We start from the raw sequence: 12,793 nt of genomic DNA, 5'->3' as shown, positions 1-12,793 counted from the left end.
CCACTCGTGCGAACCGTGTCGACTAGTGGACCGGGTTTGCGGCCCATTTTGACGCCACTGCGACTCGTCGGGCGCTGTTCGGAACGAGACTCACCGCTACGTAATGTTAAGATTTATTTTAAGAATTCGCGCCTATTATCTGTTGCGCGACAATTACCTTTTGTTTTACCTATTCCCGGCCCGTGTTGGGAAGAGAGAGAAAGAGTTCAGTTTTCGTGTGTTACCTTGATTCCAATATTTCAGAAATCTACTGTAGTTTCCGAGGTTTGGCCCTGCCTCCGCCACGATGGATCGAGCGCATCGCTAATTTATACCACCCACACTACCTCGCTGTTCAAACCGATCTCGCCCGCGGGGAGCACTCTTCTCACATCGTCTTCGAGCTTCGAACATCACTCTCGACCTGCGGACGGCTGAGAGGACACGCTGGCATAGGCCATCCGTTGAACGCCGCCCGTGCCTCTCCCGCCGTAGCAACCGAGAGTTGCACCGTCCGCACAGCTGTGAATTCGGGTGCCACGGTCCGTGCAATACGGCGCCTCGGTCGGTGGGGTTCGGGGGAGTTTCCTGGAGGAGAGGTGCTGCAATTGCCTGGTGGCTTATCGTCGTGGGCCCACCGTGACTTCATGACGTCTGGAGTCATGAGGGAGGCCTCCCCTCTGTCTTTTCAGAGATGCCCGCCGGATCCCCAAGAGGAAAGGCACTCGGATCACAGCCACTTTGTCGGGAGGAGCGTTTCACGTGGGCAGAAGAGGCGAGAGCAGCGAAGAACATCATGCAATTAAGCATAGCGTAAAAGCGGTGCGGAAAGTAATTTCCGCACGCGCGTCCCTTTTCGAATTTACCGCGAATGTGTGAGCCGGGAGGCCGAACGCTAGTTCGCGCCCGGCGTGTGAGCGCTGCGGTGCTGGGTCCGAGTGGTGGGGAGAGCGCCGAACACCGAGGACCGCTCGCACGCACAATTAGTCTAGTTCCGAGCACCGTACTGACGAGTCTGCGTTCCGGCGAGTACCATCAAGCCTTTCTTTTGTGCGGCGAGTTGGATCCCTCGGTAAGTCCGTTCTTTATCTCCCCGAATCGTTTGTCTGTGTTTGAGAAATAACGTAGAAAAGAATTTGCCGGGTGGAAGGGGATAGCGACACGGGTGGGCGAAATCAATTGAGGCAACACACACGAGTTTCTTCACTAATATTATAACACGTATAGCACCAAATAACAATGAAGATGAGTGCAAAATGTTCAGCGATTATGAATGTGTATGATGAGCGAATGTATGAATCTATGAGCACCTTTGTTTCACGAGAGATTATATTAATACACTCGTGAATGGCTCGAGTGGCCCGATGAGAAAGAAAGACACGTGGCGTCGGCACTGCCACGAGGTGAGATGAGTGTTTCCCAAATGATGATGCACCTTTTTTAAAGCTTATGCAAATTGTCCCCGCGTGGATCAATCGCTAGATGAGTTCCCGTGAGTTTAATTACTTACTACATGAGTGAAACAAGAAGAGTGCAACGATAATGAGTGTGAATGTTGAAAGTACAGTACAGAGCGATGTGTATAGCGAACTGGACGATAATGGCCGCTCCCATGCATTGTCCGGTACAACGCACGTGAGGCGGCGAGCCGTGCTCGTGAGCCCCGTAGCGTGCCTGAGAGCGTCCAGTAGGTGCTGCCGCGAGTGGCCAGTCCAAGAAGAGCGACTCACCTGACGACGAGACGCATTCTCAAACATTCCTCCCGCCATCAGCACCGTGGAGATGATGTTCTAGTTTGAGACGTCTTGTTGTTGAGAGGGCAGAGGCGCGAGCTTCGCGATCGGCCGAGTGAGTGTCGAAGAGGCTGTTTTGAGTGTGACCACTCTGATGAGTCCATCCCCACCTGGGTGTAGAGCAGTGACCCTGGCCAAAGGCCACTTGCCTGGCGAGAATCTTTCATCTGTGATGAGTACGAGTGATCCTACCTTGATTTCATTTGATGGATGATGCCATTTCGAAATTGATTGTTGACGCTGGAGATAGTGAGCTGACCACTGAGACCAAAGGTTTTGAATCTTTTGTTGAATGAGTTGCCAACGAGAGAGGTGATTGATGTTTAAGTGAGTCAACGATGGCTCAGGCAAACTTGATAGAGCATCTCCAGTCAAGAAATGACCAGGAGTGAGTGCTGATACGTCCTCTGGATCGTCGCTGAGTGCTTCTAGCGGTTGTGAGTTCAACACTGCTTCGATTTGTGAAAGCATGGTTGTGAGTTCCTCAAAGGTCAGCACAGTCTCTCCTACTATGCGTCTGAGATGATACTTCATTGATTTTACCACTGCTTCCCACTTTCCTCCCATGTGAGGAGTGGCTGGAGGATTGAAGTGCCATTGAGTGCCGTCAACAGCCAGCTGTGAGGCAATTTGACGACTTTCGTGAGTGTACTGAGTGACCATTCGCTTCAGAGCTGCATCAGCGCCTACGAAATTGGTTCCACAGTCTGAGTAGAGTGTGTCTGGAATGCCTCGTCTTGAGACGAAGCGTCGATATGCAGCGATGAATCCATCAGTTGAATAATCACTGACTGCTTCAAGATGAACTGCTAAAGTTGTGAGACACACGAAGACGCAAATCCAACCCTTCATTGTTTTTGCACTTCGCCCTTTCCAGGTCTTCAGTGTGAGTGGCCCTGCGTAATCGACTCCAGTGTGAGTGAATGGGCGAGATAGGGTGACACGAGCAACAGGCAGCTGACCCATCAGCTGTTGAGCGCGAATCCCTCGCTGACGTGCGCATTTTACACAATGGAGAATGTGAGTTTTCACTGGAGCTCTGCCTCCGAGTATCCAGTATGACTGGCGAATGTCAGCCAGAGTGAGTTGAGTGCCCCCATGTAATGTGCGACGATGAGAATTGTCGATTACGAGTGTTGATAGGCGTGAGTGGCGAGGCAATATGGCTGGGTGCTTAGTCTCCGGACTGAGTGTTGACAAGTTGAGCCGACCACCGACCCGAATGACGCCTTCGTGATCAAGGAAGGCGGTCAATCGAGAAAAAACGTGAGTTCTTTGTAGTGGAATATTTGACTTCAATGAGCATAGCTCGTGTGAGAAATACGCTGCTTGAGTGGCCTTAATCCAAAAGACTTTAGCAGCCTCCATGTCGTCTCGCGAAATGAGTGGTGAGTCAGTTTGTCTCCTCAATCTTGAAATGACCTTGGAGCACAAAGCGGTGACTCGGATGAGTTTTGAGAGCGTCGAGTATCGATGAATGAGGTCCCAATGATACTCGACTCTCGGAGTGGCCACGAAGAGAGCAACGCCTTGACGGGCCTCATGTGCAATGAGGTCAGCTGAGGGTTGAGTCTGTCGAGGCCATGAGGTCATTGGTTTGAGTATCCATGGTGGTCCCGTCCACCAGAGTGAGTGATCTTTGAGTTGTTGAGCGGTTAAGCCCCTTGATGGGCCGTCAGCTGGGTTGGATGTGCCAGGAACGAGTCTCCAATGAGCTTGAGGCGTGAGTTCTTGAATTTGAGTTACTCGGTTCCTGACAAAGTCCTTCCAGCGCGAAGCGGGTGATTTGATCCACATGAGTGCGACTTGAGAGTCCGTCCACAAATGAGTTGAAGTAATTGGTAGCTGGAGTGTAGCTTGTGCATGCTTGATGAGTTTTGATAGTAGCAGCGCTGCTGTGAGTTCTAACCTCGGGATTGTGAGTGGTTTGATTGGAGCTACTTTCGTCTTTGCGCAAACGAGAGATGATTTGGCGTCTGTGGACGGCGAGTGTGAGACGATGTAGACGACAGCTGACATCGCTAGTTGAGAAGCATCAGAGAAACCGTGGAGCTTCACTGTTGAGTTAGTCCAGGTGTGAAACCACCTGGGAATTGAGATTTGAGCCAAATTTTTGAGATCTTCTCTGAAGTGAGACGATTTTGAAATGATGTGAGACGGCAATGGGTCGTCCCAGTTGATTTTGTGTAACCAGAGCTCTTGCAGGAGCAATTTTGCTCTGATTGTCACAGGTGAGATGAGTCCAAGTGGATCGAATATCTGTGCTACCTCAGATAATATGAGTCGCTTCGTAATTGATTTTGAGTGATCACTAGGCTTTGCTGTGAAAACAAAGGTGTCGGCTCGTGGGAGCCACTTGAGTCCGAGAAGTTTGGTCGAGCAATCGTCGAATGAGATGGGTTTTGAAGGCTCATGAGTTGCTGAAACTGCCGCTAGTAGAGCCTGATCAGTTGCTTGCCATTTTGCAAGAGGGAAGCCTCCCGCCTTGCAAAGATTGGTGAGTTGGTGAGCGATTTTGATGAGTTGTTTGCTTGAATCTGCTCCCCCGAATATGTCATCGACATATCGTCCCTTGAGCAATGAGGGGATTGCCAGCGGAAACCGATGGCCTTCGTCCTCAACCAATTGGATGAGAGCTCGGACAGCAAGGTATGGGGCTGCCTTTGTGCCATAGGTCACCGTGGTGAGCTGATAATGAGCTTCATTGAGGTGTTCATCAACCCAGAGAATGCGTTGAAGATCCCAATCGTCTTCGTGCACTTTGATTTGACGATACATTTTTGTCACGTCGGTGGCGAAGATGTGCCGATGATGTCGAATCCAAATGAGTACGTCAAAGACGTCTAACAGCAGGTTTGGGCCTGTGTGCATGATGTCGTTGACTGAGCGTCCTGAAGACGTTGAGCTTGAGCCATTGAATACAACACGGAGCTTGGTGGTGGTACTATCGGGTCTGAGAACGCCGTGATGCGGCAAATAATACACAGGCTTCATCCGTGTCTCCGAGCCGCCAGATGAGACCCTCAACCCTCCAAATGGTTTTGAAGCATCTGGTGCCAAGGTCATCTCACCGGAGACTGCGTCAACAGTGGACTTGCCGTGATGAGTTGGCTTTGATGAGTATCCCGATACACGAACCATGTGTTCTAAGTCTTCGTACTCCCGCATGAAATTTGCGTAGAGTTTCTTGAGTGTGTCATCTCGCTCAAGCTTTTTGAGCATTCGTTGTAAACAATGGTGAGCGGTTCTGTATGAGTTGCCCAATAAGTTGCGAGATGATTTGAGTGGGATTCGAACAATGTACCGACCTGAGGCGTCTCGAGAATGAGTGGCACGAAAGTGATCTTCGCACTCTTGCTCTTCAGGTGTGAGTGGGCTTGCAGCGTCGGATGGTAGCTCCTCCTGAATCCAGAACTTGGTGAGGAGTTGCTGCAAGTCATTGTTGTCAGTTTGAGCCTTGACATGAAATGCAGTGCAAGAAGTAGACGGTGTTGAGTGCACTGGGCCAAGAACGAGCCAACCAAAAATTGACAACTGAGCAATTGGCATTGAAGGTGAGTGGTTGAGAATGTTGGGCTTGATGATGAGCCCATAAACATCCGCTCCGAGGATAATGTCGATCGGCCGCGGCTTCAAGAAGTCTGGATCGGCCAATCTTAAATTGTTGAGGTGAGGCCACGCATGCGAGTACATTTCGAAGGATGGTAATATTGATGAGACAGTTTGAAGAACATGTGTCTGCACGGTGACCGAGGAGTCAGCTTGCATTGAGTGCAAAGTCAAGGAGACAATGCCTCGTGTGTGAGTTACCTTTTTTCCTCCAATGCCTGTGATGTTGATTGTTGAGTGTTGGCGGCTGACGTTGAGTGCTCGAATGAGTTGCTCTGAGGCGATGGTGAGCTCAGAGCCCGGATCGATGAGTATGCGAACATGATGAGTGTTGAGTGCTGAGTGGACCTCAGCAATTGCTGTGGCAAGCAGAGTAGTCGGTTGAGTGCAGCAGGCAGTTGATGAGTGGACGATTGCACCGACTTCCTATTGAGTGCTCGTTGCTGTGGATGGAGACGGCTCAGTGTTTGATTGAGAGGTCGGTGACTGACGTTGAGCTGGTTCGTGTAGCATTGTGTGGTGTTTTGCACCGCAAGTTTTACACCCCTTGGTTGAGCGGCATGAGTTCGCATTGTGTCTGCCTAGACAATTGAAACAAAGCCGAGAATTGTTGGCTAGCTTCCTTCGCGCGGCCACATCGAGGCTGCGAAACTTGGGACACATCACCACGAAATGATTGCCATTGCAGCAGTCGCAGTTGTATGCACCAGCTGCTGCCTGTTGGGTTTGAGGCGGGCTACTCGCCTGATGAGCAGTTGCCGATTTTCTGGGATGAGTGCTTGTTGATGATGCGGCTGATGAGTTCGACGATGAGCTCGATTCAATGCGTTCGAGAGCGCGCGCTCGAGCATTGATGAATTCCTCAAGTTGTGAGAATGATGGGTACTCAGTTGATGCACCCAACGAGGTCTCCCATCCCTCCCGCGTGGCATTGTCCAGACTGCGGGAAACATGATGGACGAGAATTATGTCTCCCAGAGAATCGGTGACATCAAGAGATTCCAAGGCTTTTCGGGCCTCAGAGACCTTTGAAATGAGTGCGGAAAGTCCCTTCGCAGATTTAGACTTGAGCTGAGTGATACTGCAGGCCTTGTCCAATTGAGCTTGGATGAGTAGGCGTTTGTTCTCGTAGCGCCCAATGAGTAGTTCCCATGATAGTCCAGTCACCTTAGGCCATATTTTACGAAGTTCTATTCAAGAGACCTAGAGGTTAGCCAATTTTTTTATAGGTTGTTTGGACCTACAGGAATATAGCCCTGAGTTTTCGAACAAATCCGACTTGCACTTTTGCAATAAAAAATTATTGAAAAAAAAAAATCGATTTTTTTGAGTTGGTGCTCAGGGAACGCATCTGATCGAAAAACTTAACACATGAAAGTTGTTCGGCATAACGTCCTCTATAAAAAAGGTCTTATACAAAAATGCGCTATCATTGTTAATTAAGCAGTTAATTGCCAATAAAGACAAAAAATCACAACTTTGTTTTTGCTGCTACAATCGTTTGTTTGTAGAGTAATCGGTTTGAAATTCATACAAGATGTAGGGAATTCAATGCCCAAGAGAATGGTGCCAGATTTATTAACCTGTGAGATATAGTTTAGCAACAATTTGCGATCTTCGAAAAAACTTTGACATCTCATAGAATTTGGCGATGAAGGCCGACAGTGTAGAAAAAAATCGAGGAGCTTCGTGTCACCGTGCACAAACTTTTTGGAAAAAATAAATCGTTTTTGTTGATAATAAATAGTGTTTTTTGACGTTTTAAAAATTTTGCTTATAAACAAATAGCAATTCTGGACAAAGTTAAAAAGATATTCGGAAAAATCTTGGACCATTCGATGCGTTTTTGGAAAACGAACAATTTAAAAAAAAAAAAGTCGCAATATCTCTATTACAGACCGAGATATGAATATTTTTATATTTTTGCAAATATCTGTTGTTGATATTGAGATTTTTGCAAAAATCAAATTCGATAGCCTTCCGTAGGGTTCCGGCTATGAGATTCGATAAAATACTGACCTCCAACAGGGATTTTGTCATCACGGTTATCCGTGTAATCTACTCGACGGCGCGCGGCCGAGAGCGCTGTGACGGCCGCTCGCCCGGGCGCGGCAGTGGGGGTACCCCCTCGCGCTCCGCAGCCCCGCTCGAGCGACTTAGTTAACAAATTTGATAATTCCCTTTAGAATGGTCGTAGAACGATGTATTTTTTTTTTTATTTTGCGTGATTTTTTCTCGCGAACACGATCTCGGCCGCGCGCCGTCGAGTAGATTACACGGATAACCGTGATGACAAAATCCCTGTTGGAGGTTAGTATTTTATCGAATCTCATAGCCGGAACCCTACGGAAGGCTATCGAATTTGATTTTTGCAAAAATCTCAATATCAACAACGGATATTTGCAAAAATATAAAAATATTCATATCTCGATCTGTAATAGAGATATTGCGACTTTTTTTTTTTTTAAATTGTTCGTTTTCCAAAAACGCATCGAATGGTCCAAGATTTTTCCGAATATCTTTTTAACTTTGTCCAGAATTGCTATTTGTTTATAAGCAAAATTTTTAAAACGTCAAAAAACACTATTTATTATCAACAAAAACGATTTATTTTTTCCAAAAAGTTTGTGCACGGTGACACGAAGCTCCTCGATTTTTTTCTACACTGTCGGCCTTCATCGCCAAATTCTATGAGATGTCAAAGTTTTTTCGAAGATCGCAAATTGTTGCTAAACTATATCTCACAGGTTAATAAATCTGGCACCATTCTCTTGGGCATTGAATTCCCTACATCTTGTATGAATTTCAAACCGATTACTCTACAAACAAACGATTGTAGCAGCAAAAACAAAGTTGTGATTTTTTGTCTTTATTGGCAATTAACTGCTTAATTAACAATGATAGCGCATTTTTGTATAAGACCTTTTTTATAGAGGACGTTATGCCGAACAACTTTCATGTGTTAAGTTTTTCGATCAGATGCGTTCCCTGAGCACCAACTCAAAAAAATCGATTTTTTTTTTTTTCAATAATTTTTTATTGCAAAAATGCAAGTCGGATTTGTTCGAAAACTCAGGGCTATATTCCTGTAGGTCCAAACAACCTATAAAAAAATTGGCTAACCTCTAGGTCTCTTGAATAGAACTTATGCTAAGGTGACTGGACTATGATGGCCTCAGGGAACTGCCGACAAGAGGGAAGTTGGCGATGAGTTGGGCAGGCGCCGCTTCCATGCAACTGCGCAAGTAATGCAGCTTCTCAACGTCTGAGAGCTGATCACAGTCCATAATGAGGCATGAGAACATTTCCCTGAACTGCGGCCAATCTGGATACTGGCCGGAGAAGCTTGGAAGCGCAATGTCCGGCAGCTTTGAGTTGTGACGTGGGTCACCCGATGAGTGCGCTGCAGGGGGGTGAGTGGGAACGGTGCATGCCTGGTTTGCTTTAGTGAGTGCTAATTTAGCACTTCGGTACGCCTTTACCTCTTGTTGATAAAGATCATGCGTGAAATAATCGTGATCGAGGAAGTTGGCAGGCCAGTTGAGTTCAAAGAATGCATGAGTGGCTGAGAAATCGCGATGCAAATCCTCAAGCTGTTCGAGATCAGTCTCAACTTCGTTGAGAGTGAAAGTTGACAAATCGCTTGGCAGAGTGCGGAGGATGGAGTGCATGCAGGTGATGCGTGTCGCCTGCGATTGACTCTTGAGTGTGAACTCAACAGGCAATCGCGTCGGTGAGTTTCTTCGGAGAGTGCGGGTTCCTCCGGTTGAGCCTGCAGCTGACTTTTGAGTGTCAGCTGTGAGAGTGAATGCGGTGGGTGGCTGAGTTGCCACGGTTTCGGTGTCGAAAGAGCCCTCGATTGGCAGTGTGTTGCTGGAGGCAGCGCGCTCCTCACTCGATGGCTCGAGAGTGATTGTAGGCACCGGAGGAGTGGTGATTTTTCCCGATTCACGCGACTCGGGCGTTGACCTGCCTGAGTTTGGTTGAGACATTTCGAATTTCCGCGAACTGAGAGGAATTCACTAAAACTCCGCAATGAGTGTTCACAAACGATGAGCTGAGAAGTCACACGCGTAACACCACGTTTGCAGCACACCGAATGAATGAGAGCGCACGAAAAACTGAGTTGAGAAATGAGCGCGAATCACTGCGCGATGAGTGCTACCGAATAAATTTAAAAAAAAAAACGCGAGAAATGAGTGAAACAATGAGAGAGCACGAAAAGTGGTCAAAAATATGAAAATGTATGGTGATTGGCCACTTTGTGGCGTGAGAGCACAGTTATTGGCCACCTTTTCGCTCGAGGGGCACAGTGATTGGCACTCGCGGCACTGAGACGCACAGTGAATGTTGAATACGCGTGTAACACTAGCACTCGCGCACGTTCACTCGACGGTCGCTATCCGGCTCGAAGGACCAAATGTTTGAGAAATAACGTAGAAAAGAATTTGCCGGGTGGAAGGGGATAGCGACACGGGTGGGCGAAATCAATTGAGGCAACACACACGAGTTTCTTCACTAATATTATAACACGTATTTTATTCACAGCACCAAATAACAATGAAGATGAGTGCAAAATGTTCAGCGATTATGAATGTGGATGATGAGCGAATGTATGAATCTATGAGCACCTTTGTTTCACGAGAGATTATATTAATACACTCGTGAATGGCTCGAGTGGCCCGATGAGAAAGAAAGACACGTGGCGTCGGCACTGCCACGAGGTGAGATGAGTGTTTCTCAAATGATGATGCACCTTTTTTAAAGCTTATGCAAATTGTCCCCGCGTGGATCAATCGCTAGATGAGTTCCCGTGAGTTTAATTACTTACTACATGAGTGAAACATGATGAGTGCAACGATAATGAGTGTGAATGTTGAAAGTACAGTACAGAGCGATGTGTATAGCAACGCGAACTGGACGATAATGGCCGCTCCCATGCATTGTCCGGTACGACGCACGTGAGGCGGCGAGCCGTGCTCGTGAGCCCCGTAGCGTGCCTGAGAGCGTCCAGTAGGTGCTGCCGCGAGTGGCCAGTCCAAGAAGAGCGACTCGCCTGACGACGAGACGCATTCTCAAACAGTCTGGTTGAGCTTTTTCGTGTGTTCTTTTTCGGAATATAGTTCCGGGTTTTAGTAGCTCTATTTGGCGTTTTCGAGAGACTTACGAGTCGAAGTATCGTGCGAGATTGCGGCCGATACCTCCCGGGTCTCGAATTTTGAGGATGTAACGCTCAGCTAGACAAATCGATTCCTTTAAGTTGGTTCAATCATTTCATGCATTAAATTCCGTAAAATTGTCGTTATTAGAATTATATTCTTTGAGTTTCGTTGTGTAAAAACGCCGAACATAATGCGCAATATCTTTCGAGTACCTCTGTCTCTCTCTCCTTGCACGTGCCGAGGGCTCTAGCGAGCGCGCCCGGTCGCGCGATGTTTTCGTGCTTTCTCTCTCGCACTTGTTGTCGCGCTACGGACTATACGGCGGTTAGTAGCGTCTTCGTTTAATATTATATTTTGTTCCTTTCTTCTGTATCGCGTATTATTATTCTCTCGTAGTTGAACCGGCGTGCAGCGTATTGCCGCTTTCCGATACCTTATTCTTTTATTACGTTAACTGTTACTTAAATTGTTTATCATTCTTTCATTACCTTGTCGCTCGCATTTTCTCACACTAGTACTTTACCTGCGTTTTACCTACAGTCCTCGCGACTGATTAGTTGTACCTACAGTCCTCGCGACTGATTAACTTTACCTACAGTCCTCGCGACTGATTAATCGTACCTCCAGCCCTCGCGGCTGATGAACTTTACCTGCGCATTACCTACGGTACTTGTTACCGGTTACCTTTTACCTACAGCCCTCGTGGCTGATTAATCGTACCTCCAGCCTTCGCGGCTGATGAACTTTACCTGCGCTTTACCTACGGCCCTTGCGGCTGGTTACGTGTTACCTGCGTTTACCTGAGACACTCAATTCGTGGGTGTCGAATAACGAATGTGAGGCGTGCGAATATGCGAAGCGACAGATCAGTTCTATTATTTTCATTATCCAGATTCTACCCGTCACTTGTATTATATCGTTTGAAATCATGGCCGACCCTTAAAAATTTACCAAATCTCGTATCTTATTATTTTGTTCTCGATTGTTTGCGGCGATCCACATTAATGTCTTTCTTGTACCTTTACGCGTCGTCACGGAGTTGAATAAATTGTGAATATTTTGCCAAATTACTATCTTGTGTCGATTATGTTATTTTGCGTTCCTGATTGCTACTTTTCCCCAAGGATCCCCCCCCTCTACCTTCTGTATCTCAGTTTGAGCTGAGTAGCCGGACCGTCCTCGGTCACTCGTGTCTCTCGCGCACTCTGAGTATCGTGATCTGTTGGCGTTACCATCGTAGAGAGTGAATAAAATTAAAGTCGAGTAATCGACGGTACTTCGTACCTGGCGCCCAATTCACTCTCGTGGCCGGAGAGTCGTGCGAGCAGACGAGACGGGTGAGCCGAGAAGGGACCAATCGTACCCTCGCGGGGAAAATTGCGTTACAAATGGCGCCCAACGTGGGGCCCGAAAAGTAGCAATTTATTAGAATCTAGAATGTTGTAATGTTGAATTTTGATTTCGTATTTCGTGTTTCGCGTTTTTTGCTGCGATATATTTTTCGGTAACCATTACGCCGTGGATCCGTTTAGTCCACGTCGAGAAATTTCGATCTATCTTGGCCGGACAAGTACTTTTAGCACATATTTAAACATAATTTGTACCGATACGAAATTGACGTCGAATATTGTGAATACCAGGGGATCCTGAAAGTCTGAGAAGAATCGATTTTCTTCCAAGTAAGTCTCTGCCACCATAGAGTAACAAATGACTTTTACCTTCGATGCGATTTTTTTTTGGATTTGAACGTTTCTCAGAACAATTTCATATTGTGAAAAATTATGTATTATATACTAATAAAATACTTATCCTCCGATTGATGCCATAAATTGTAGTGCTGCACATAACTCAGATGGTAACTTTTTTGATTCACTTGAACTTTCTCAAGTTCCGGGTGCTTCCCGTAAGAATGAATTTCTCACGTCCTATTTGAATTTTTTTTTTCCTTTACAATATAATTACAGATTTGTATTTTTTTTAAGAGTATGGATCAGTCGACTAACCTCGCTTGGAATTTTCGAAATTGAAATTCTCTGACACAGTTTGACCGATTAAAAAAAGGCTCTGTCAGCCTACGCAGAACGATGGCAAAAATCGACTGACAGAGCCTTTTTTTAATCGGTCAAACTGTGTCAAAGAATTTTGATTTCGAAATTTGCAGCTATCTCTCGCACACTCACGGTTGCGATATACCGACTGATCCATCCTCTTAATATAATATTTTTTCATGATTTGTGAAAGCTTTTCTTA

At 46.6% G+C, this 12,793-nt stretch overlaps 1 protein-coding gene across 1 annotated transcript; it reads right to left on the bottom strand.

Moving 5' to 3' along the window:
• Nucleotides 1–1,769: 1,769 nt before the first annotated feature.
• Nucleotides 1,770–7,421, bottom strand: LOC122408985 (uncharacterized). Its single transcript, XM_043416143.1, has 4 exons — nt 7,401–7,421; nt 6,048–6,548; nt 5,583–5,962; nt 1,770–5,427 (listed from the first exon to the last, which is right to left on the bottom strand). The coding sequence occupies exons 1-4, from the start codon at nt 7,419–7,421 to the stop codon at nt 1,770–1,772; spliced, it is 4,560 nt and encodes a 1,519-aa protein (XP_043272078.1).
• Between the last annotated feature and the right edge of the window lie 5,372 nt (nt 7,422–12,793).

The sequence above is a fragment of the Venturia canescens genome, chromosome 4 (assembly GCF_019457755.1).
Source record: "Venturia canescens isolate UGA chromosome 4, ASM1945775v1, whole genome shotgun sequence".
In the NCBI taxonomy this organism is placed as follows: Eukaryota; Metazoa; Arthropoda; class Insecta; order Hymenoptera; family Ichneumonidae; genus Venturia; species Venturia canescens.
Note: the sequence above shows the minus strand (reverse complement) of the source record. Positions and strands in the feature narration are given on the sequence as shown.

Bases quoted from the DNA above. Each gene is read 5' to 3' on its own strand.
- LOC122408985 (XM_043416143.1), bottom strand. From the start codon at position 7,421: ATGACAAAATCCCTGTTGGAG. The intron at 6,549-7,400 runs GTCAGTATTTTA...ATATGGCCTAAG, and splicing joins TGACAAAATCCCTGTTGGAG to GTGACTGGACTATCATGGGA. The intron at 5,963-6,047 runs GTGATGTGTCCC...TCAATTGTCTAG, and splicing joins GCAATGGCAATCATTTCGTG to GCAGACACAATGCGAACTCA.